Here is a 26196-nt window from a genome sequence, read left to right on the forward strand (position 1 = left end):
CCTCTAGGCATTTTTCCTAGGGAGACAATGGACAAATCTAACAAGACGCATGCCCAAGTCGTTAATTTCAGCACTGTTTATAATGGCCGAAAAGGGGAAACAATTTAAGCGTCCATCAACAGAGAATTGGTCCAATGAATTATGGGGCATCCCTATGATATTTTCAAATCATTTTTCTGCCTCCATATAGTTGAAGAATTAGAAACATGCAGTACTATCTTACCAGCAACTGAGCCAAGGCAGTGCCTCTCAGGGCTAGGAAGATGTGTAAAATGGAATCCACCTTCATCTCAGGCATTTTTACCACTGCACCCCCCCCCCCCGGGACTCCCTTCCCTAGCACTTTAAGAATGTTGGATGTGAGCGGTGGAATATTATGTAGTCATGAAAAAGGACAACACAGCTCCATATGAACTCCCATGGAGCTGGGCACATGACACTTTGTTGACTAACCAAGTCACAGACAGAACAGCACGTGTGGGATGGTCTCATTTGATGGTCTCAAATGTTAAAAGCCTGGGTGGTAGAATTCAGGAAGGTTTACTTTCTCATTCATACTTCTGTATTTTTGGAATATTTGTACAATGAGCATGCATAATTTTCTAACAAGAAAAAGAAATAAAGCACTTATAATAATCATTAGATATGTAAAAAGGAAGTTAACGATGAGTCAAGTCCAGTTATTAGAAATGTCTCTGCCTGTTAACAAATAGGTTTTTGTACCTCAAGCCTTGGCTTACATATCATTTGCATGTCTATGCAATGAAATTTCAAGACAACAGAGGAATTTATATGGTCTCATGATGATTCCTCAGGTCACATTGAATGAATATTTGAAATCCCTTGCTTTCTATCATTCTTCAGCTAGTGAATGTATTTCTTTTTAAAAAGAGAGAAATTAAAGCAAACCCTCCTTTTCACAAAAACTGCACATTTGCCTTTTGTAAAATGACCAATGCAAATGAAAATGGGCCAACATTAACTCTGAAATGCAAGAAAAGAGAAACAATGAGTTTTTGTAAATACAAAAATGAGAAATATTAAGGATATTAATAGAAAAACATGAGTTTCACACAATGATTTGTACATTTTCCATTAAAATGTTTTTTTCTGAGAACACACACAGAAAATCTCTACTCCATTCAAAATATTTCACTTTAAATTCTTATTTTGATTTTTATCATGAAAAGCTAAATGAAAAATCCAAAGTGGAACAAGGGTGATCAAGATATCTTAAGAGAAAGAGAAAATAAAGGGCTGGATTAGGAACTCCCTTTGCTTTATCTTTTGTGGAGGAGGTTAATTTGTTTTGCGCCGAAAACAAAAACTTACCTCATGTCCAACAAAGGGATGCCAAGTGAAATGGACAAAATAACGCCACATTTGAGAATAGGATGGATTTGATGGGTGTGACGACAGATATAAAGATAGAAGAGAGTTTTATAAACAGGCCCTTTTTAGTAAAATAGATTTGAAAAGTGGTCTTACCCAGCCACTAAGACGTATTTTCCATCTGCTTGGTCCTTTAACCTCTCCAGCAAGGACAAACGGACTTTGGCTTTGCTTTTGCCATAGATCTCAATTTCATCTGGAAGCAATCCTATCTCCTTGGCGAGGACATCCACGGCTTTTGGAGTCTGTGCTCTTGAAATCTCAATATCACTGGGGGGAAAACACAGAAGAGGCAAGAGTCTTCTCAGCTTAGGTGGTCGCTGCTTGAGTGAAAAACAGCCAGACACCACGCCAACACTTAAATCAATGCAATGGCTTTGTGGTCCTTTGTCCAAGCAGTATTAAGCACAACTGCTAACAATTAATGTGCATGAGAATGGTACATTTCTTTAGAGAAGCAACTCCTAAAAACTCATAAAGATCCTAGAATGCTGCCCAGGTACAAAGATGACACCTACACCCAAGGAGATGAGAACTGTATATTACAATGTGTCCTTCGGCCTCCTGTAAGTATAAATCCATTGTGGAGTACGATGCTTTCTGTGGGTCATCAGTGCACTCACTAACCACAAATACATGGGTTATTGCATAATGCTCTTATTGGGCTAGGATCATGTGTCCCTTGGCTATTCAAAAATGTGGAAATGCTATTGTGTTTTATCTGTGTCCATACTTTCGCTCTCTCCTTCCTATTTCAAGTCTGAAATCATATTTCAAAATGTTTAATTAATTGCATAACTGTCGGTAAATGGACCTAGTGGCCAAAGCTCAACCTCAGATGCAGGAAATTTTAGGAACTCCAGAGTGTTACTGGGCAAATGATTTAACTGTTCTCTTTCACTGGCAAGATGAGAACCCCACTGCTCATCTTACAGGAGTGCTGCGAACGTCAGCATGTGCTGAGCTTCTCAGAGACAGCCTTTCGGGGCTCCTGAGCTCAGCCATTTCTCTTCATCCATCTGTCTGTCTGAACATCTGTTTGAGAGTGCGACCTGGCAGGCCCAAGCCAGACCTTAGGAGACCAGGCATCAGAGACTTTGTCTTAAGGGCTGACATCTGAGGAGAGCGCAGTGCCCCGACCGTCCTGGAGCCCTTATCTGGGGGCACAGCAGCATCCCCCAGTGGAGGCCAATCGCCCTCTCCACTGGCAGGCAGCCTCTGCTCTGGTTTTTTCCTGTTGCCGCAGCTGACAACTTACTCTCAGCCCCCATACTATTCTCCACAGCGGTCTGACCTTGGGGCAAGAGATCACAGTAAACCTGTCTCCAGTCCTGACTTTTCTGAAGGGCGCTAGAGCAGCTCGGAGAGGGGAGAGCACGCCTGGGGCCAGACGTGGGCTGAGCTCTGTGCGGAGGCAGCAGTAGTCCCCTCCCCAGGCTCGCCTGCATCTTCCCTCCCAGTCCTCCCTCCAGCCCGCCACTCACCACCGTCCACACTCCTACTCCACTTTTGCTTCCCTGGCTCTATCTTTTTTCTCTTCCTCTCCTGCCACAATCTCCTAAACTGAACAGCCCACTCTTGGAAAACCTCCACGGTTTTCTCTTCCCTAGCTAAAGAGTGCTAGTGACATCATCTTGATTTTTTGGCTGATTTATAAACTCCTCAGCCTGTCTCTCTTTCCCCAGGGGCTCTAGAATTCAAATTTGGTGAAGCAATTAAAGCACTTTTTCCCCAAGCAGAATTTATTTTGATTTATACAAAGATTTTGGTATACGATTGGGGGGGGGGTCCATCTCAATTTTTTTTAGCTTTCTGTAAGGAGAGTTTACTCATTTGCTTTTAAAAATTAAGGTCCTATAACAACATAAGGAACTGCAAAAATAAGATATTTGATGAAACAGATTGTAAAACTACAGGGGTGATATTACAAAGAACAACAGGCCTCGGAATCCATGTATTAATGAACACAGAAGATGACTATGATGTTTAGTCTATTTCTGGGGCAAAAACATAGCCTGGAGGGTTTCACCAGCCTGGGGCCTTATAATCAGACCACAGTGTTCAGCTGACTGCCCAAGGAAACAGAGGTCAATTCTAAAAAGCAACTGGTTATCAACTGAAAAATGAGTCAATTACTGGAGGTTTTATCTACCGACACGCTGTGTATTCCAATGCTGGTGGACCGGCCCATGCAGAGATGGGCTGGCAGGATGCACACCCTGGATGAAGGGGCTGGGCCCGACTCACCGGAGGGGAGGCAGTCAGCGAGGATTCATTATGAGGCTGGAAAATACATTTCTCTGGCTCAGATATCATATCTAACTAATTATTCTAAGTCACATGCTGAGACTATGGCCTGCAGTCTGTATTTCCAGATTTATACAGAGAGAATATGTAGCTTACACTTCATTAAATACCACTGAACAAAATACCCATCTGCACTCTCACAGAGCATCCTGTCAGACAGAAGACAGCACCACGTTCTCATGAAAGCTGAGCTCACTTCCCACATGGAACAGAGTCTGGTTTGGCTGGTCATTTACCCCCAGAGGAGAAACAGACCTGGGCCTTAGGACCAAGCTGACGTGTGTATTGGGCATTTCCAACACTGAAAAGGTCTTCCAAATATTACATTACTACATTTTGTCAAATCAAAGACATCGTTATTTTATGGATCGCTAAGAAGAAAAAACATCGGCATTGAACACAAGATAGACCATCAACGGTCATGTGCCTCCTGATCTGAGAAATGAAAAAGTACGCGTCCTAGAATTTATAGAATATGGTAAAAAAATGCCCATTATGACTTAATTTTGGAGGGCTTCAGAGAAAAAATTGTACAGTAATTTGATTAGAGAAAATTATCTACCCACAAAGCCGTAATACCGTGAGTTGTACCCCCACCCAATGGATAACCTCAATATCTAAGGCCCTTTGGCAAGCTGACATCAGCGTAGACGAATCACCCAGATACCTTGGCACGGGGGAGAGAGGCTGAAGCTTCAAGCAGTGAAGTCTCCACCTGGAGTACTGCTGCTCCCGGAGCCATCTTCTGCCACTACTGACCACGTTCTTCAGCAGGGACAGAAAAAGGAAAGCATGTTACAAACGTACAAGCTGACAGTGATGTGTCTAAACCATGAAAATACCGTTCAGGGATGTTATGTCATGAAAAAGATGATAAAGTTGCACTATAACCCAAGTGAGTATCAAGAATAATTTTATTCACATAATTAAATCGCAGGTTTTTCTTAGAAAGGAAAATGTGAGCTATTGCACCATTAAAATAGTTTAAGAGCTCACTAGACATGAAGTATATGGTAAAATTATACTGAGTGGGTTCTCCATCTTCATTAGGAAAAAAATGAGGAAAATATGAGAATGCATGAATGATCAGCTTCCAGATCCAGCTTCCAAAATTTGCAACCCCATTTCGAGTACAACCCTCCTACAGTTGATATAATAGAACAAGCAAATCGAATCATTAAATAGTGAAACACACACACACAGAAATAAAATTTGGCTTTCGTTGAGATGTAGCACATAATCCTTACAGAAACATATTATATCCCACTTTGAAGTAAAAAGTTGTAACTGTGTACTACTACGTGTGTAGGAAAGAAATGAACTACAACTTGCTTCTGTTTAATTCTACTGCGGCAGGAACTGAGGCCCAGCTTTCTCTACTGCTGCTCAGTGCCACTGCCAGCAGCCATGACCACGGCAGGCTCCGGCATCACCAGGACACGAGAGCTGCAGATCTTGGGCTCTGGGTCACACAGATGGTGGTGGCTCGAAAAGATGTCCACAAATTCTTTAAGACTCCTGTCCTCAGGAGGTGAGCCTTGGTGGCTCATTTATAGCAAAGAGGAAGAAAGGAAGTGCCAGCCTGTGACTTTGAAGATTAGGTCATAAAACCTACTGCGGCTTCCTCCTTGCTCTCTCCTTTGGATCACTCATTCTGGGGTAGGTGAGCAGTCCTATGGAGACGTCCACATGAGGAGGAACTAAGGCATCTTGCCAACAGCCAATGAGGACTTAAACACCACAGGCCAACAGCCATGTGAGTGCGCCATCTTGGAAACGGATCCTCTGGACGCTGTCAAGCTTTCAGGCGACTGCAGCCCCGACTTATCTCTTGATTTCAACTGCATGAGAGACTAAACCAGGACCATCCAGCTAAACTGCTCCCAAATCTCTGACCCCAAGAAACTGTGAGGTAATAAATGCTTCTTGTTTTAAGTTGCTAAATGTAGGGGGTAATTTATTACATAGCAACAGACAACTAATAAGGAACCCTGCTTTGGGTCCCTCCCTCATGCCTCATGTGATAAAAGGCAAGTAACTTAATTTTTCTGTCTCCATTTCCTCATCTATCAAATGGGAGTAACATTTCATAGGGCTGTTGTGAGAATTAAATGACATTATGTGGGTAAGGTGTTTAACACCGTGTCTGCTAAACAGAAAACACTGGCAAACTGTTAGCAACTGTCAATCAAAGCTCTAAACTCAAAAATTCTCAAACAGCTGCGTCAAACACACCTGAATCCGCAGAGCTGCCGCGAGAAGAGACACATCGTTGTCCGCGATGAGGCCGCTAAAATGTACCACGGGAGAACCACATCCAAGTTTCCCTGTTAAAAAGTGAGGAAAGAAACATTTGCAGCATATTATCATTTATAACTAATTGCGTGTTGTAAAAAGCCAGCACGTTGAATCTTGTTCTCATTTTCAGCCAAGGATGTTAGGATGTCACGGCACAGCGATAGGTAGGCCACCAGTCCCTGACGCACCTTGGGGCTCCTCACTGGCCCACAGACTTCAGAGTTAGACTGGATTAAAATGTCGCCTCTCCCTCTTACTAGCAATTGTGACTTTGGGCCGGTTAGTTAATGTTAATCAAGCTCATAAAATTTCATGAGAATTGAATGTGATAGGGTCTGTAAAGTGCTTGGCATGTAGTGTGTATGTTTAAACAATACATATGAAATAAAAGCAATTTCACTTATGAATATAAAGTATAAGGAGGACTAGGGGCCGGCCCAGTGGCAGAGCGGTTAAGTCCGTGCACTCTAGTTCCAAAGCCCAGGGTTTCACGGGTTCAGATCCTGGGTGTGGACCTGGCACTGCTTATCAAGCCATGCTGAGGCGGTGTCCCACACAGCACAACCAGAAGGACCGACAACTAGAATATACAACTATGTCCTGCGGGGCTTTGGGGAGAAGAGGAGAGGAAGAAAAGATTGGCAGCAGATGTTAGCTCACGGCCAATCTTCAAAAAAAAAAGAAGAAGGGGGACTGAAACTTTCGTAGGACGAGCCCAGCCAAAGTGTTATGTGAAAGGTCAGGCTTTCTTTGCTAATTCAAGAAATCCCTGCTAGAAAAGTAATGTGACCAATTTTCCATCAAAACTGAGAAATTACATTTTAGGATATTAATTTTAGGGATTACCTGGATTTCCAAATAGGCATTTATAAGAACTACTTTTCCCTCCTTTAGTTGCACTTATGAAGTTTATGAACAGCAAACACACACATAAAATGCCTACATCCTCCCGCAGAGAAAAGAAACATTTCTAACGGCAACTGTTTTGAACTAAGAAATTATCTTCTTTTTTGGGGGACCGCTCTACTTTTAAATTATCCATTTTTCTGACAGTCCTTTGCAAGAAAGAGCACAAAATACTTCAGGGTACGTGTTTTGTGATGTTCTGTTGTCAAATGTATTAAGGGTCTTGGAAAAATCATATCCCCCGGGTACTGTTTAAAGATTAGCAACACTACAGTTTTATAAATCATATTTAGGCAAAAGCCAAGAGTCCAGGGGAGGAGAGAGATTTGTTTTGTTTTGTTTGAACTACTAGAGATCTGATCTCAAGATCCCGTCCAACCACTACGGAGAATACATACGCTTCTCTCTTTCTTATCTCTATCTTTAAATGATGGAGAAATAAGAAAAACATACATTTTAGGAGCTAGTATCAATTTATAAATGCATGTTCCTAGAATACAACCACAAACAACCAGATGAATGAAGAAAATTTCACCCACAGAATTACATAGTGATTAATTCCTCCCATAAGCTCAGCCACCGCCTTGCAGAAAATAGAACATGCCTAAAATCAACAAAGATTTTTAAACACAACGCAAAGTGAACATACACTTTAGAAGAATCCTGTAGGAACCAATCTTTCTCTTTTTGAAGAAACAGTTATCTGAATTTCAGTAATGCTTTTAGTGTATTATTTTCTTCTCTTTCCATTCTATTCCATCCAATAAAATTAAATGAAATGCTTTTTTTTTTTTTTGAGGAAGATTAGCCCTGAGCTAACTGCGGCCAATCCTCCTCTTTTTTTTTTGCTGAGGAAGACTAGCCCTGAGCTAACATCCATGCCCATCTTCCTCTACTTTTATATGTGGGACGCCTGCCACAGTGTGGCTTGATGAGCGGTGCCAGGTCCTCACCAGGGATCTGAACAGGTGAACCCCGGGCCCCCAAAGCAGAAGATGCACACTTAACGGCTGCACCACCAGGTCAGCCCCTGAAATGCCTTTTTAATCAAAAAACGTACAACGCTTATCCTAAGATGACTGGATCAGAAGTTACTGTTATTTTCTTCTGTGTACTATTCTATACTTCACAAATTTTCTATCACGAACATTGTTATTAGATTTGTACTAGGAATCAATGTATCTTAAAACCAAATTAAATGTTCTGAATCCAGGGGATTTGAAGCAATTAAGATGGTAACTCAGTGACTCAGGAATATGTTCTTAATAAATTTCATGGCTAAAGAGAATCGAGAAAGGAAATCATTACCTCACTGCCCTGCCTGTGTAGACGTAGGCCTCCACCAGAAGGGTTGTCTACACTGGCCTGCGAGTCCAGCAGGGGGCCCATCCCAAACCAAATGGGTCTTTTCACTTCCCACTATCACTCCCCAGTAACTCACGGTTGCTTCAGGGACGAATCAATGAATCACTTTAAAAGATAGCCTTTCCTTCATAGTTTCTCTATCACAACCGAACTTTCTACAACAGGAAAATCTAAGGCTAAAGTGTTAGAATGCTTTCTCTGCAAATCAGAGCAGCCCTCTCGCTGACGGGAGCTGTTTTGAGATGACCCTGGGAATTCTGCCAGAACAAATGAAACGGGAGGGACCAGGGCACATTCGTCTGTCTTCCTGCCATCTCTGCTCCGTTGGAAACGTTTCAGCCTTTCCGCAGTCTGGCCCAGGGCACCCCTCTCATCACAAAAGCACTGTCTGAACCCATAGGCCGAATTCTAAATATCTTCTCCTCCTCTAGGAGAACGAGCCACTCCAAAAAAATTTATGTGAAGTTTTGAACACAGGAAGAGCTAAAAATTACAAATTAGTACAGATAAAAATTTCAAAAGACACTGGTGATTTTTAAGTTTTTAAGCTAAATCTATTAACCTTTTAGGATAAACAGTAAAACGCAATAAATGAAATTTTAGTAGAATTGTTGTGACAATGCTCTCAAGAGTGTCACTCGGAGCTTAAAATATCTGAATTCCACTATCAAACGACAATGTATTACTATTTTTTTAAAGGAATACAATACAAGAATCTTCAAAGAAAGGAATATAATTAAAATATTAGCCTCAACTTCTATGAGTAGCTTTTTTGAAATGACTGAAACCAAATCAAGAAGGAATTAATAGTGTTGCATATTCTAAATGGCTTGAGCCTTTTAAAAATGTTAAATACATTGTACTGAAAACTAATTAAAATTTGAAATGAAACACTGGCAATAATATATCTCAAGGATGGGTCCAAAACATCCAGAATTTCCTGGAAAAAAATTTAAGGAAAACAGGTAATAGAAACAATGGATTTTAGAATAATTAAAGTTCAAAAGTCATAAGCAAATATCCTTCTTTTATTCTAAGTATATTAGGATAATGATTAAGTTACACGCGCAGCTAATTTCTCTAAAGCTGCCTAGCTTACATTCTTAGGACATCCTGGAACCTCTTCCTTCCTTGGGCTTGATTTTTCAAACACTGACTTATGTTCCGCTAACATGATGTCTGAAAATTATTTCGTGTGCTGGCAGTGTGGCCACAATGAAGTGGAGCGAGCGTGTGGAGGGAGTCACCCGACATTATTGGCAGCTACTATGAAAGAGGTGCTGCACCTGAGGTGGTATCTCAATTAGCCCTGCCAACAGGCTTGCTTCCATCTTACCCACAAGGAGACTGAGGATCAGAGAGCTTAAGTTATTTGCTCAGAGTCACACAGCCTATTAGTACAATGCAATTAAGAGTTAAAAACAAAACAAAACCCTCTTCTTTTTGAGTCAGATCAATCCTGACTCCAAATTGCATGTTCTTTTCACTACAGGGCCGTGAAAGGGGAGGTTCTTGGTCCCTCAGGATCTGCCAGCTCATCAGCATGAGCCCTGGGATGCAGTCCAGGTTCTGCTCTCGCTCTGCACTAAATAGAATTATGTTCACTTAAAATGACGCTGTAAACCACTCTGATCCACGAAGTTGCTGTGTTGATGCTGCTCTCTGGGCCCAAGACGACAGACCAGCGTCTCCTTCGTGCAGTTTGGTACATGTGAAATAAGCCCTGGTGGAGGGCTATAAACTAGTCTTGCTGGAGTGAATTCCGCTCTTTAGCAAACAGAGCATGACACAATCGCAGCCCACTTCTTTCATTCAAAATAATTTTTTTAATAAAAAAATTTAGTTATTTTTATAGCTAGAAACCTGAACACTGATATGACCCAGCTTTCAATCTAAACATTAGAGTCAAGCCATAGAAAAGTGAACAGATCCAGCAGGTTAACTGTAATTGTTTTCCAAGCTCGGCTTCTGGGATACCAGCCATGGGGAAAATCTCTCCTGGGATTATATATTCAATAAAATGCCTCTACAGAATTACCTCATCATAAATCACCACATCCCACCTATTTTTACAAGGGGGGTGGAACCCTGTACCATTAAGATGAATATGAAAATCTCATTATACAACGCTGCCTTCGCCCAATCAAAGTATATTAAAAATTCTTTTGCTCTTAAGCTTAAATAAAAGCACCCTTCCTTTGAATAATGTTTGAAAAAGTCTATTCATGTGTTTAAAGTGGCAAGATTATGTATAAAAGAGAGCAAAAAAGTCTTTCTTCAATTTACTCATAGATTAAATTTTCATACTAATCAAAGCTGCTAAAATTAAAACTTTGACAATTGAGAAATCTGATGCTCTTCTAAACAGTACCAACTGGAAAATGTTCATCCATTTTAGCAGCATAGCATTTTCCATTTTTGTCTTTGCTCTGCCCGCCCTGTTTTCAAGTGGGAGACGAGTTGAAGGAAATGTCTAAATCTACAACCAACTTGCAATGCAACGAATCTGACTCCAATTCTGAGAGCTCGTTTATTCACTCATTCAACACGGTGTTTACTGAGCGCTTACTATGCATCAGGTGCTATGCTGGGCACGAGGTACTCAAAGAAATTCTAGAAATTGAAGAGAACCACCACTGCTGGACCAGATCAATTTAAAATAAACTAACTGCCATCAGTCTACATACAGAATCGTTAACTCAAAACATAATGCCTTCATCTTTTTTCACCCAAGAGAATCGTTATATTGAAATCTAAGGACTTTAAGAATGCCTTTAGTAAATGTCCTAAAAAGAAACATTAAAAATAAGGCACAGATTTATTAATAAAAAACACATCACTTTTATATAATCATGGGGATTCCAAAAGAACAGTGAAGTTGACTCTCCTATCTCCAGACAGGACTGTGCCAAAATTGTCCTAAATATATAAACTCTAATAAAAAAAAGCCAGTAAATATTATAGTAAAGAAGCATGAACTAAAAAAAACTAATGTCGTAACCGACTCTCCTAATCCAACTAGGATTCTGAGTAGAGGAGAAATCTACCGTGTCCACTGTTGATGGGTGAAGCATTGGTTTTTTCAGGAAAAAAAAATTTACACTCAGAAACTACATACATACACGTTCAAGAAGTTATTTAGCGCGTGCCTTCTATTTGCTAAAAAGAGCCATCAATCCCACATTCATGTTACATTGCACTTCTGATTGCTTCATTCATCCCTGTGCTCTCCATCCAAGAGCTGAGTACACGAGCATTCTGGGAAATTCCTGAGCATCTTGCCTTGCACTCTCCAATCCACCCCACCCACTTCAGCCCCGAGCGGTTTTCACTCTGATTCGTCAATTCTGGGAGGAGCTACATTCCCAGAGAGGAGGATCCAATATTTCCCTTTTTGAAGAAACAGCTATCTGAATTTCAGTAATACTTTTAGTATCATATTTTTTTCTTCTCCTTCCATTATATTCCAATAAAACTGTTTATTGCCTTTTTATGGAAAAATGTAAAAGAGTTATCTCAAGGTGTCCGGGTCGGAAGTTATATTTATTTTCTCCTGGATCCTATTCTCTATTTCACTCTTTTGTGGGGCTGCCTAGAAGGTTTCAGGATCTAGAATTCCAGTGTGGTACTGGCAGAGGGGAAAGAGGGCCGAGGCCCCCACTCACGCTGGCCCGAGTTCCGACCAGCTTTGGGGGGAAAAACGCTGGCCTGGAGTATAGGCCTCTCCATGCTGAAATTTGGAGGCCAAAGCAACAAGGAAGGAGAGTTTCCTAGCCTCCCTCTGCCACTGTCTCTTGCACACACGTTACTCAGGGACTTGAGGAGGTCGGCTGAGTGTGGTCCAAAGCTTTCTTAGCCTCAGAATGTCTTTCTGTGAATGAGAAAATGTCTCCTGTCTGGGCCGGCTCCTACTGCCCCCTTGGTTGGGTGTCCTGGTGCTGGCACAGCTCCAGGTGTCCTAAAGGTAGGCCTGGTGGGGTCCGGGTCATTTCCTTGATCCTTTGGAGAAATACCATCAAATATCAACACCAAGCCTAAGCCCACTTCTGTTTCTAACGGTGACTCTCACACTGCTCTGAGGTGACTCTGGGCCTCCAAGGAAGTGCCTGAGGGGTCACTGCAGGAGAATCAGGGAGACACGAGGCCTGGTCTCCATTCCCTCTTTCATCTGCTTTCACCTGTTGAGATTCAGCTAAGATTTCTTTGAGAGAAAGGATTTTGCTGCTTTCTAAGAGATGGCGACGACCACTATTTCTAGTTCACCTTACACACGTACAAATTACATACTTTAGGTCACAGCCTGCGCCACTGCTGGATGCTGGAGGCCAGCAGGTGGACATTTCAACATGGGAGGAGGAGAAGGCAGCCACTGCAAATGGCATTTGGCTTCTCTTTGCCTGACAATATGGTTCCAATATCAGGTGATCCCAAAAGTAGGCAACCAACCTTCTAAGTTTCTTATCTTGTGTATGTATGTTGACAATGACTAACATTTCAGGAACATACTCTCTTCTGAATAAGGCTGACATTTCTCATAACAATCTTACCTACTTTTGTCAGTGGCCTGGCACCTATTTTAAAACATTTACCTGATAGGAAGTCATGGGAACAGTTGAGAACAGTCGTTCCTGGTTGGATCCAAGAAAGGGGAATCTCCTCTGGCTTGGGCGAGCCTAAGACCACGATGTCAGCCTCCTGAAGCTAGAAAGATAAAGGAAAACAGCACACACGTTTTAACCCGTAGCATAAAGATCTGCCTAACGATCGATGTCAAATGACTTCAAGGTGATAGATGACAACTGCATCTAACTAACAGAGTTTAGTTCCACACCGATGACGTGGCCAGAATCGCTTACTAACTTACTAACGTAGCACATTTTGGGACAAATAGAAGGTGATTACCATATCCTATAAAGAAAAGGAGACCTTAAGATTTCTTCAAAGTACTACTTCCGCATGTACACGATGTGGAGTACCATCATTCACGTTTTCACCACCAACTGCGATATCAAGAAAAAAGATGGGACAAAGAAAACCATCCTGATGGAAGGAGGGCCTGAGAGGGGCGCAGATGGGGGGGGCATCCTGATTCACACAGCGGCTCAGGAGGAAAACGGATTGTCAGAGCGAAGCCCCTTGAAGTTCTGACCAGGGTAGGGGGCCTGGCAGCCTGTACAATTGCACCATCCAAATGAGACCCATATGGAATTTTACTCGATTCATGAAAGAATTTTCAAGAGCTTGAGAAAGAATCTCATTTTCCCTAGGCCCTGGTTAGTCTCGTCAAACTGCTAGTTTTTTTTTGGAGAAAAAGGAAAGAATGCAACCACGACTACAAAACACATTCATCATGTCCGTCCTGGTCGTATTTCGATAAAAGAGCACTGGAGAAACATTCTGGTAGGCAGGTTACATCTGGGGTAGGGTAAGAGCTTGGCTGTGACCTCTGTCCCGGTACCAACTAAACAACCGATGATCTCGAACTGGATCTCCATGTGGAGGGAGAGATGTGAGGAAGGAATCTCAGACCCGTGGGGAGAATGGCTACAACCACATGCGTCAGCCCAGTGCTGTCAACACCCTCTCGCTGAATATCCCAAATATGTGAGGTCGGTGTTACTATACCCATTTAACAGACCAGGAAACTGAGGCTCAGCTGGTCTAAGTACCTCTGTGGTACTTATGGTACGTCCTGTTTCCCCTAGCAGACTCAGTGTTGGAAATACTCTATGAGGTAGAAAGAGAGGCAAGCTGCCCACCCTCCCATCTCCAACACCTATGGTCCCCACCCCCCAGGCTTTTTCTGCCGACTTCAATGCCCTGCAACTGCCTGCAGACTCTCTAGAATCAGAGCAGAAGACAAAACACAAAAGTAGCCCCACTGCTATTACCACCACTTGACCACCGCCCCCCCCCCCCCCCCCAGTACACGGACATGCCTCACGCGTCCTCGTCCACTCCCAGCTCAGACAGGCTGCCGGCTGAAGCTCTCAGGGGAGAACCAGGTCGGCTTCTGCCTGAGAGTCCGTAACACTGTTTGGGCAGGAGGCGGCATCAGCTAAAGTCCCTTAGGAAGCTTGGGACAAGAGATGGCAGGGAGAGGAAGCAAGCCCATGCCAGAGCTACCTGGTTTATGAACAGACCAGCCAAGATCAAGGGCAGCTCCAAGTTCCCCTGAGAGAGGAGGAACACGGTACCAATTTAAATGCACGGCTTTTCAAAGGGTGGGCAAAAGCAACTTTTAAAAGTTGTCGTTAGTGCCGTAGAGTCCAATCCTAGTGACCCTGTGGCCAGCAGAGCAGACCCCTGCCTGGTGTTTCTGCACCATCCTCTCCCCTTCCAGCGCTGTAGCAGACACTGCCCTGCTGCTGTTTGCAGGGTTTTCATGGCCAATTTTTTGGAAGAGTGTGGCCAGGCCCTGCGTCCTAATCTGTCTTAGTCTGGAAGCTCCGCTGAAACCTGCCCACCATGGGTGACCCTGCTGGTATTTGAAATCCCGGTGGCATTGCTTTCAGCATCACAGCAACACGCAGCTGCCACAGCAGGACAACCGACAGCCGGGTGGTGTGGGTCCCTGACCAGGAAACGAACAGGTGCTGTGGCAGGGCTGCGCGCCAGATCTTAACCACTAGACCACCAGGGCCGGCTTTTCAAAGTCAACATCCCAGAGATTTGATGGATTTGAGCACACAAACAGGGAAAAGTGAATTAAGATTCACCGAGAACCCATGAAGGAGCCAAACGGTGCTCGCTGCTTTTCAGTACCGCACTTCATCAAGGCACAGGAAGAAGGCAACCAAGGTCACAGTGAAATGCTGTTGCCTTGAAACAGTGCATTGACTGTATTAATCCCACTAAAGAGAAGAGAAATCCCCACTGAAATGTTTGCCTGAACACATGCTACAGGGCAACAGCGTGAACCTGAATTCAGAAGCTGACAGCCAATACTACCAGCAATCTAGCATGTTATTGCCACACATGTTCTCTATGCATAGATCTGAAAACAGCTAGACTTCTGGGTGACATTATATTTAGGGGGGAAAAAGGGTTCTTAGAGAAAGAGGATTTTAAACATCTAAGAAAACGTATTTCTTCATTGACCTACACCACTGCAGATATTCAACCACAGTAACTGTCACCGAGAAACACAAGTGTTTGAGACCATGGCAAATGATGGGGAATTAAGAAACCAAATTTTGCTTTATTTTCACGCACAATCGCATCAAAACCAGAACATGTGAAAACATCTTTAAAAAAGAAGTCAGTAAGAACAACACTGAAATGTTCATTTTGGAAAAAACCAAGGATCACAGTTCACAGAAGTCCCATAAGAACATTTAGTTTCCTCCAGGTGGTGTCTTTGATGCAACCTGTTCTTTTCATTACCTATAAATCTCAGAAATCTTATTCTGATCCCTCAACTCCATACCTAAATACAGCTCTAAAGTAGGCTGTGCTAATAAGCAATGGGGGGATGGCTGATCCCAGAGAAAAGACAAAAATCTCCTCCCTTTGCAATGATCACATCGGAGATGCTAATGCTTTCTGGAAAGTGAAAGTACTGGATGCTTAAATCAATAAATAATCCACTGAGGATCAAGGAAGATTTTAATGAGCTAAAATTCAAGGAGAATTATCGTCTCGCTGGCTGTTTCTCCGTGCCTCCTCCCAAATGGGAAAGACCCTGGCCAAAGCCTGGCTTGAAACTTTACCTCATAACAAAATATCGCTTTCTCTGCTGAGACTTGAGTAGAAGCAGCTTCAAGAGAACCGCCCACTCCCCAGGCAGAAGACCAAATGTTAAAACGATAGTTAAGACACAGAGACGCAGACAGTTAACGCGGAGCATGTGGGAGTACCATACAGTTTGGAGAACATGAAAAATATTTTTCTCTAACTCACTGATTTTTAAGGGGGGGCAAGAGTCAGAATATGAAGAGGGGAGAGGGAGGGAAAATGTGATTTGCAAAGTTATAAGGAACATCATAATTTTGTATTTAGCAAACTGAATGCTAAATTTAAAATTTTTAAATTTCAACTATCAAAAGTACAGCCCCAAACTCTTGGCTAGAAGACAGAATTTATCTTCTGCTATGAATATTTCTCGAAAGGGTACATATGAGAGTCTCAGGTATGAGATTTGTATATATACCAAAAGCTGGGATGGTAAAAAAAAAAAGGTTGAAAAATATTTTTTGAAGAATTGTGGTTTATATTACCTGTGACATGTTTCTCTATCTTTCAAAAGTTTTCAGCACAGTTCAGAAAGCAAAGTTCAACACGAAGAGATTTACTTTAACAATCAGCAAGAGGCAGTTTCTCCAGCAAAGACGCACTTCTAAAATGACAGTAGAGAGAACTAAAGAGATCCAGGATCTTTAGTGGATGTACTCATTCACCTGCCATCTCTAAAGTGCCACTTGAGGCAGACACTGAGGTTGGTGAGACCCGGAAAATAAAAATCCCTGCCCACAAGATTTTAGAGCTGGGATCTTCAAGATGGGGGGGAATGGGGCAAACCACTGTGACATGAAAAGAATGGATTAAACATTTGATTTCTACTTATTTTGCCCACACGGTTCGGAAAGTACACTTTACTAGTATCTAGCATCTGGATCGACATCCGCATTCTTATCAGTCCCTGTGTGTCGCCAGAGCAGCTGTCACACACAACACGCACAGGGAGGGGTCCCGAGGGACAGAAGTAGCCTCGGACTTTTTCTTTCACTTTCCATGAACTGGGACACACGGTGGTTTGCAAGCAGGTTAAGTGGCCTCACAGATCCCATTACCATGTTCCACAGAAGATTCTTCACGGATGACAGGGGGGCGTCTGTGAAATCTTACATAGCATGGAGGCTCCTTGACTGTCTCATGGCAAAGTCATAAAAAGAATTAGGTATTTTTCTTTTCTGTGAAGTGTCGCTTTTTTTCCCATAAATGCTAAATTAATTTGCTGACGTTTTCTTGATGACAGGCAAGTAGCTGTCAGATGGGGCTACCTTGTCTGGTTGCCCACAGCATCAGATGGTTGCCACACCATCACACCTTCCAGAGCAGGAAGATTACTCTGGAACCTGGACTGAGAACGAGTTGGAAGAGGTGAGAGCATGATACTGAAACACACAAGAGGAGGCGGCTGGTAGGAAGCTGGATGCACTGCACGGGCTTGGAACAGAGGACGGTCTGGGAAGATGAGGTTGTGGCCTGGCATGCATCGGCAGATAAATGTAGTTAAAACCAGAAGTTTGGACAAGATTCCCCGAGGGACACAGACAGAATGGACAGAAAAAGGGGTGAAAGTGCATCCCTGGGGTGGCTGCATCTTAAATGGTAAGAAAAGGGGAGAAATGACAAGACTCTGGTATGGCCAGGAGGCAGGAAAAGAGGAACCGGAAGGTGTCTTCATGCAGGCTAAGGAGAAAGGGTGTGGTCCACAGGTCTGAATGACGCGCAGTGGCCAAGCAAGCTAAAAGCAAAAAAAGATCCATTTTCGGCAATTAGGAAGTCATCAGTGACTTTACCATAGAATGGGCATTCGCAACCACGCCTGTTAAATCCTTGCCATTTGAGTTGACTGTATTCCCAGCATCTGGAGATTTCATTCATGCAGAGTTTTTCATGAGCAGAGGCCCTGTTTATTCATAACTTGTTATTTTAACTTAGAATGTCCTTTTCTTTGAATTAATTTAACATCTACCAGAGGATTATTGGTTTGTATCTATGGATCGATATCCACATTTTCTTGAAATATTAAGCACACTCTCAAATAGAAACGTTAAAATAACTGTGTAATACTCTAAAATAAGAGTGTCAAATCATTTCCATTCAGATGTTGCAATATTTTGGCAAGATAAGAGAATGACAATTTCAGCAAAAGGTCCTCGCCCTGCTTCACACGCACCAGGTGACTGCATCCCGGGAGCATTCTTTTCCTTTCAGGAATTGAGTATATTTCTGGTGTCCACTCTCATCTGTGATCCGTAGAACAGATCACTGGCTTTTAAAATCAAAAGAGCTTTCTTATGGTTATTTCATAAATCAGAATGACTACAAGCCAAATGGACAATTAGGGATTATAATTACAGCACTATATACCACATTTTTCCCCCAGAGGATAATAAATGACCTTCCTTTTTCAAAATGTTCCTGAGTTCACCTCCTCCATCATTCAACGTATTTGTTCAGCGTATGAGAAGAGAATACCAAAGACATTCAGGTGTGTCCAGAATGATAGAAAAGACAGCTAATCCCTCTTCAAGTGAGCTTGATACTCACGTAAGTAATGAGTGACAGATGATAAAATCAGGAAAATGCAACTCCAAAGATAATAATGGACATACTTGGAATGATTCATGAAAAATAATTCCCTTCTTCACACCCTAGGAAAAAAATTAAAAGGCAGAGAGAGAAAGTCTGTGGGTGCGTGTGTGTGTGTGGTGAGAGGGAATTTGCTATGACAAAGACTCAGAACCACGTGGCACAAAAATGAGGAAATGCCCAAGTGGCTGTTCCCAGAGTGACACCACCCACGCCGTGTGTCGCAGAGGCAGGACGGCCCGCACGGTTCACATATGTCAGTGCCTGCCGCGGGTTTAAGCTAACTCAGATTGATGTGGCTGTGGGAAATGTAGCTCTGCATTTCCTGACACGTTTGTGCTTTCCAATTCTGAACCTTGGATTGCACATCAACAGATTTCTGCATTCCACATCTTTTGAGTAAGTCTCCAGGCCTCAGTTGCCTCGTCTGAAAAGTGAGGAGAGTAAGGAATGGAGATGCAGTGGCAAGAGGGCTGCAGGCGGAGTCATAAGACCTGGATTCAAACCCAGACTCCGCTCCTTTTTTTAAAGATTTTATTTTTCCTTTTTCTCCCCAAAGCCCCCCAGTACATAGTTGTGTATCTCTAGTTGCGGGTCCTTCTAGTTGTGGCATGCGGGATGCCACCCCAGCATGGCCTGATGAGCGGTGCCATGTCCATGCTCAGGATTCGAACCGGCGAAACCCTGGGCTGCCGAAGCGGAACGTGCAAACTTAACCACTCAGCCACGGGGCTGGGCCCAGACTCCGCTCCTTCTGGTTGATGACCGGGGGCACCCTGGATAACAACTCGTTTTCAGAGTGTAACTTTATGAGATAATACAGGAAAAAGCTTTGAAAACTAAACTTTTACACAAATGTAAGGTGCTTTACTGTTAGAGATTATGTTCAAGACCTTCTGATTAAAGTATTCTAATTCTACGTCCTTAAAAAGCGTTTACCATGGAGAAGAAGGGGTGGAAGATGGAGGCAGGCTCTGCTGATGGTGGCATGACACGTCAGTGGGCTGGAGGTGAGGTTACTGGCCTGTGCTCTGCAGGAGAGCCTGGGGCCTTTCTGCTTCTGTGTAATATACACTTTGACCCATCTAAGATGACTAAGATTGTCCCTTTACATGGCCCCCTCTGGATCGTGTGCCCATGAGTTTCAACAGATTCTCTCACAAATCCTTCTCTCAACACTACTAAAGATAAATGGCTTGATTTGGAGGCTTTTAAAAGAGTTCTATTTGTCTCCTTCTCTGGTGTGAATACATAATGCAAGGATCAGGCAGAAGCAAGAGAGAAAAGAATGGGAGCTGATAGCCAAAGGCACCTGCAGTTCATGAATACTGAAAGACCTGTCAAAGAAAGCTCAGGTCACTTAGTCACACATTACAGAGTAACCCTGGTATTTGCTCAGCATGAGACCTGCAGTGCCCGGGGTTGGGGGCTATCCTTCCATCCACCCACAACAGGTGCGACAGGAGAGGGACTCCTCTTCGTGAGGCTGTCCTGCGCGTCCACATATCTGAGCAGGGTGCCCTCGTCCAGCCCTCTCAATAGGATGGACACTATCCCTTCTGAAGAGGGGTCACGAGCCCAGGCCTCAGGGAGGGAACAACACTCAGTCTATTTCAGCTTCCTTCTCTTAAAAGGATGTCTGTGGGACTATTAACTGTTGGAATAAAACGACAGTGAACTCAACACAAGTCCAGTGTCTTGGGCCTTGGTCCCTCTGATGTTCCACATCCAAGCTGTTTTAAAACCCAAAATTTTGGGGTTTTAAAGATCAGAGATTAGACTTTATGTGATTATCTGGAATAACAGATCACATGGGACAGTGGCTAAAAACACAGGCTGTATTGCCACCTCCATCTTTTTTAAATTATAGATATTTGGAAAGTCTCGATTTCTCTGAGCCTTGGTTTCCTCATCTGTAACATGAGAAGACAGCCCTGCCTCATAGGATGACCGTGCAGCATCAACGAGGTAACATGAGGACAGGAGAGTGTCTGGTTCACAGAAACCATCAACTCAATTAATGTTAGCTATTATTGCCATTACAATATGTTACTGTTTTAAGTGTAGCCTCTTCTATTAAAAAGAATTATCATGCTTATCAAAAACCATGGAAGCCAGAAGACAGTGGGATGACATATTTAAAATGCTAGAAGAAAACAACCTGTCAACTGAGAATTCTATATCCAGCAAAACTGTACTGCAAAGATGAGTGAGAAATTAATGCATTTGCATATTAACAAAAGCCAAGGGAGTTCATTATCACTAGACCTGCCCTACAAGAAATGCAAAAGAGAATCCTTTGGGTTGAAATGAAAGGATGCTGGACAGTAACTGCAAGACGTATGAAGAAATAAAGATCTCCAGAAAAGCCAGTATCATTGTGTTTTTGGTTTGAAACTCCACTTTTATTTCCTATGGGATTTAAAAGATAATGCATTAAAAATTAATTTTAAAAAATTATCATGTAACTCACTCATCTAGCCCAGTTTAAAATCTAGAGGTTTTTCTTTCTCAATCTTTGGAAAAGAGATTATTCTTTTTTCAAGATTTCATATGTATAATACAAATATATTCAGAATTTTCCAGTTCACTTCTAAAAGCCATTTATAAGCCATGCTATGCACTAAATTTAAACTGGAAATGACTCTGTGATCATTTAGCTTTGCTCAAAAACCTACACACTTTGATCCTTCAAATGTGAAAGACCCATATTTTTTCCTTATTTTGTTAGTGCTAGATTTGAGGGTCTCTTTGCTCAGAAGGAGGAGAAATGAGATCCTCTGAGAAAAACGAAATAAAATAGTTCTCTTATTTCTAGGTTATTTCTTACACATGCAGCTGGGATGGACCCGATTCGTCACAGCTGGAGGCTGTTTGACCATCATCTTCCAGCTGTGTGTAACTGCACAGTCAGAAGTGGTTCCCCAGCTAGGGGAGCGAGGCAGGGGTGTGCATGCAGAGCCCTGGGTGCCTGTCACCCTCTCTCCCCTCGAGAGGGGTACCACTCTGCCTCATAAACACTAAACGCAGAGCATTCTCTCACCTCAGATTGCTTTTGGCATCAGGGTGAACTCATTAGGGTGAGGAAGAGGATATCTCCAAATCCAAGCCAGTTCTCACCGGGTGGATGGCTCTATCTGGGTCCCCACATAGGGGTCCCTTCCACTCCAGGGGCCAAGGAAGCTGAGTGTGGGGCCTACATTTGGGGGGAGGAAAAAGGGCGATTCCTAAGCCCTACCCGAAAACATCACACCCAGTGTTCTGGCTTCCTGACATCTGATGCTCCACCACACGAGGCTAATTTAGACAAACGCCCAGACATTCTTCCCCTCCCTGACATGGAAATGCACACCGCATCTCAAAGCCCAGAAGGGATGCTCTGACACAAAGCAGGAACTTATTCTTCATTTTCAGTGATACACTCAGACGGCATAAGCTATGAAGCTGCCAAATACAGAAGTCTACTCCGTTTTCCGTCAAACTCTAAAAAGGCAAATCTCGGATTCTTCACACTGAGGCTCTGCAGAGATTTTACGCATAATCAGTATGCAAAGAATATCTTTAGATTCAGGCAGGCGGAGAGAGAAAGGATCCATCTCTATTTAGCTAACTCGATGGAACTATTCCTCAAAATTGTAGGGCCTGGAAGGAATAACTAGCAAACCAGGAATCCCCAGCAGACAAGATTAGCAGTGGAGAGCTTCTGAGTGGCACAGGAGTCCCAGCAAGGAAGAGGCCCACAGGTGGCGAGCACAGGGCTCTCCCTTCCATTCCTTAAAGCTGATAACCTTCCTGCTGAGTGAAGCTGGGCACCCACTCTCGCTGGGACATTCTCTCTTAGTTTTGCTTTGGTTTGGTTCCCTCGGCCTCCACATATCAGTGGGAGACCTCACAGATAGAGTGACTCCCTCCTTCCCCGGGCCATACATTGGAAATATGTATATCAGGCTATTTTATCAGTTTATCTCCTTACGATTTCATTGATCCACTTGCCCTTCCACATTATGGATCATTACACAACTGCATGGTGAAACTTGCCAGTCTTTCCTGACTCACCATTAACAGCAGCCAAGATATTAACGTGGATGTTTAGAGGTGCCAAGTCCTGTGCTGAGCCAACTTACATGAGGTAGGGAGTGTTATGACCCCCACTCTTTGCACGAGCAGACGAACTCAGAAAAGTGAAGCAACAGCTAATGCTGTTTGTCACCAAAGCCAATGTTCTAATGCTTGACAAGAACACAAATGTTGTGTCTGACTCCAAACCTTCGAAGGCAGTTCCTACTGGTTGCAGCAGGCAGTGACCGTTTTCGGGTCATCCCAGACTTGAAAGGCTATGTATAGTCTAGGAGGTGGTAAACAGGATTCTGGAGTTACACAGTCACCCCGATCCCCAGACCCCTCATGCCCTTGGCTTCGGAGATCTCCAACTGGACAGCCAACAGCAGTCTTGTTCCATGTCAGGTACAAATAAGCACGTAAGAAATGCTTTTCAAAGATGATTTCCTTCGACCTGACACCCATAATCCTTTACTTGCCCTTTTCTTTCTCTAACATTTATCGTGGCTGATAATGAGAAGCTAAATGGACTATAACCTTAGAAGGCACGTTTTATTCACTGACGGTGAAATGAGACAAAAACCCCAATCTGTTGTTAAATTTATACTTTCAGTGTTTTTCACAGAGACTTTCTCAAGGGGGCGGCAAGGCGGGACACAGCCTGTCCCAGTTGGGTGCCCCAGGATGTTAACTCTTGCTTAGGTGCTCTCTGTACCGGATGAACTGCCAGCCCTGTGGTCTCCCCTGACCCTCTGGAACGAAACGCAGCAATGGTGAAAAGTGAATAGTGAAAGTCAAATGTCAGGGAAGAGCATGAGGCACATTCCCAGGGAGGAGAGTGGCTAGTGAAGTGCTAGAGGCTGGCATGAAAACTGGAAAAAGAGCCTTTATCTTGTGGTGGTCTGTCGTATGTAAGTAGGCCAGGTAGAGAGGACCAAATACCAGAGACCAAATAACTTCAGGACAAGTATGGGAAGCCCTGAACCTTTCTTTCCGTATTTTTGGCTAAAAAGATGAAGCCATAAAAAGAGTGTAAGTTGAAAGCCTCTCAGATTCACAGTGGTACCGTTACAAGTAGCCAGAACTTAGCAAACGGTGTGTGCACCATCAACCATGAAAGACAACCCTCTTGGCTGTAGGAAAACAGGAATGTTACCCAATTTCTAGGTCTCTGGAGAGTAAAGCCACTTAACTGTTCTCAAAGTTAGGATGAGATTTATCCCAAAGAAGAGTCCAGGTGATTTATGTGCATAATAAAAAAGTACTTTGAAACATGCCTTTGTTTTTCAAAAATACAGACACAACTAGCAAAAGTATCTGTGACAGCTGTGAAAACATTCAATCGCCAATGAAGGTTTTTTCTCTTTTTCACTGCAGCTGTTCAGTTCAAGGCAAGGTTTATTTTCCTCTTCCACTAAGTTTCCAAATCAAAAATTCTGGGCTCTAAATCACAAAACATTGTCCTTGAATTTTCTTGAATAGGCTGCCACCATGTGGTGGCCACTAAAAAAGGACACAGGCTTGAGTTGAATTGCAAGACCACGGTTGAGAGCTGTCTTACAACAAGAAAGAATTGCACGTGTTAGACGCGCCTGCACTCAGGCATCGCCAGCCTCAGTGGATACCTGCCCTCCCCGGGCAGAGCCACAACTTGCTCATTTCCATTCTCACGCTGCAACACGAGGAAAGTGTATTTTTAGATTTTGTTCTGCAGTAATTTATTGTGCTTTCTGTTTAACTTTAATTTGCTCGAAATCTGTGAAATGCACTCATTTTTTTAACTTACAAACTTATTACCTATTTCAAATGTGAAAATGTAAAAGAATAGCATAACACATCTAGACACCCCACCTTCGCCCAGTTTAAGAAAAAAGGCACGACCAGCATAAGTGAATTTCCTTTCTCTCTACATCCACATCTGCTTTGTCCCTGTAAATGGTTTCCTGATATGGTTCCTAGTTCCCATTTGTTTCTTTATACTTTTACTTTTTATGTATACAGCCCACATTATTGCTTTTAGACCTAATATAAACGGAGTTATATGAAATACATCCTTCTGCAACTTGCTTTTTTTCAGTGAATGCTGTTTTACAAAATTCTTCCATGCTAATCTTTACAGCTCTAGCTTTCTTCAAAATTGTCTTGTTTTTGTCCTCGTGCCTCCAAATAAATTTTCGAATTAGGTTGTCAAATTCTACAAAACAAGAGTATGTCAGGATTTTGATTCAAACTTATAGATTAATTTGGGGAAAATTAATATCTTTAAGATATTGAGTCTTCTTACCCATGACCATGGTTTCTCTGCTTTTATTTGGGTCTTCTTAATGACTTTCATCAAAATTATATAATTTCTTTCAAAAGGTCAGAAATAACTGTTGTTAAATACATTCCTAGGTACCTATATTTTTATTGCTATTAGAAATCGTATTTTTTAAAAAATTAATTTTCAAACTGTGGGTATGGTGTTTAGAAATGCAATTGGGTTTTGTATGTTGCTCTTATATCCAAGAACCCAGCTGAACTCTTATTACTTCTTAGATTTTTTAATAGATTCTTTGGGGCTTTTTATGTAGAAAATCATGTCACCTAGGACTGATGACAGTTTGTGTCTTCCCCTCCAACCATTATATATCTTCCTCCCTTCTTTCTTTATATTACTGCATTGTCTAGGAATTCCCATACAGTGCTGATTAAGAGTACTGATAACAGGCACCCTGGTGTTTCCTAATTTTAAAAGAAATTGTTTCTAATATTTCACTACTAAATGAGATACTTGCTGTAACATTTTATAGACGTTTTATCAGGTTAAGGAATTCCTTTAAATTCCTAATCTAAAAGGTTTTTTAGAAAAAATCATAATGGGTACTAGATTTTATCAAAGGACTCTTGTGAATCTACTTTGGTGAGAGTATAGTTTCTAATCTGATAATGTGTGAATTACACTAATAGATTTTAATAGATTTTTTTTTTTTTAAAGATTGGCACCTGGGCTAACAACTGTTGCCAATCTTCTTTTTTTTAAGGATTGGCACCTGGGCTAACAACTATTGCCAACCTTTTTTTTTTTTCTGCTTTATCTCCCCAACCCCGCCCCGTACACAGTTGTATATCCTAGTTGCAGGTCCTTCTAGTTGTGGGATGTGGGATGCCGCCTCAACGTGGCCTGACAAGCGGTGCCATGTCCACGCCCAGGATCCGAACCCTGGGCTGCCACAGCAGAGCGCGCGAACTTAACCACTCGGCCACGGAGCTGGCCCCTTTAATAGATTTTTTTGATGTTAAACCACCCTTGCAATCCTATGAAAACCCCACCCTGGTGTTGGATCTGGTTTTCTAATATTTTGCTAATATTTTCTAATATTTTGCTCATCTATGTTCATAGGCGAAATTGGCCCGTAATTGTCCTTTAGCATCCTGTCCTTGTCTGGTTTGGGCACTCAGAAAAAGCTAATATTTCTTAATATTTTGCTCATCTATGTTCCTAGGTGGAAATGGCCCGTAATTGTCCTTTAGCATCCTGTCCTTGTCTGGTTTGGGCACTCAGAAAAT

General features: G+C 42.6%; 1 protein-coding gene across 4 annotated transcripts in view; it reads right to left on the reverse strand.

Annotated features, from left to right (window-relative positions):
* Window positions 1-26196, reverse strand: part of MTHFD1L (methylenetetrahydrofolate dehydrogenase (NADP+ dependent) 1 like) — a 190719-nt gene that overhangs the window by 146376 nt on the left and 18147 nt on the right. For all 4 annotated transcript variants that reach the window (XM_044761002.2, XM_070490499.1, XM_070490456.1 and 1 more), the window contains 4 exons: window positions 12858-12969; window positions 5935-6026; window positions 4367-4464; window positions 1489-1662 (listed from right to left, as the gene is read on the reverse strand). In XM_044761002.2, the coding sequence (XP_044616937.2) occupies window positions 1489-1662; window positions 4367-4464; window positions 5935-6026; window positions 12858-12969 (476 nt within the window). The remainder of the gene's footprint in view (window positions 1-1488; window positions 1663-4366; window positions 4465-5934; window positions 6027-12857; window positions 12970-26196) is intronic.

Source organism: Equus asinus, chromosome 1 (genome assembly GCF_041296235.1).
Source record: "Equus asinus isolate D_3611 breed Donkey chromosome 1, EquAss-T2T_v2, whole genome shotgun sequence".
NCBI classification, from domain to species: Eukaryota; Metazoa; Chordata; class Mammalia; order Perissodactyla; family Equidae; genus Equus; species Equus asinus.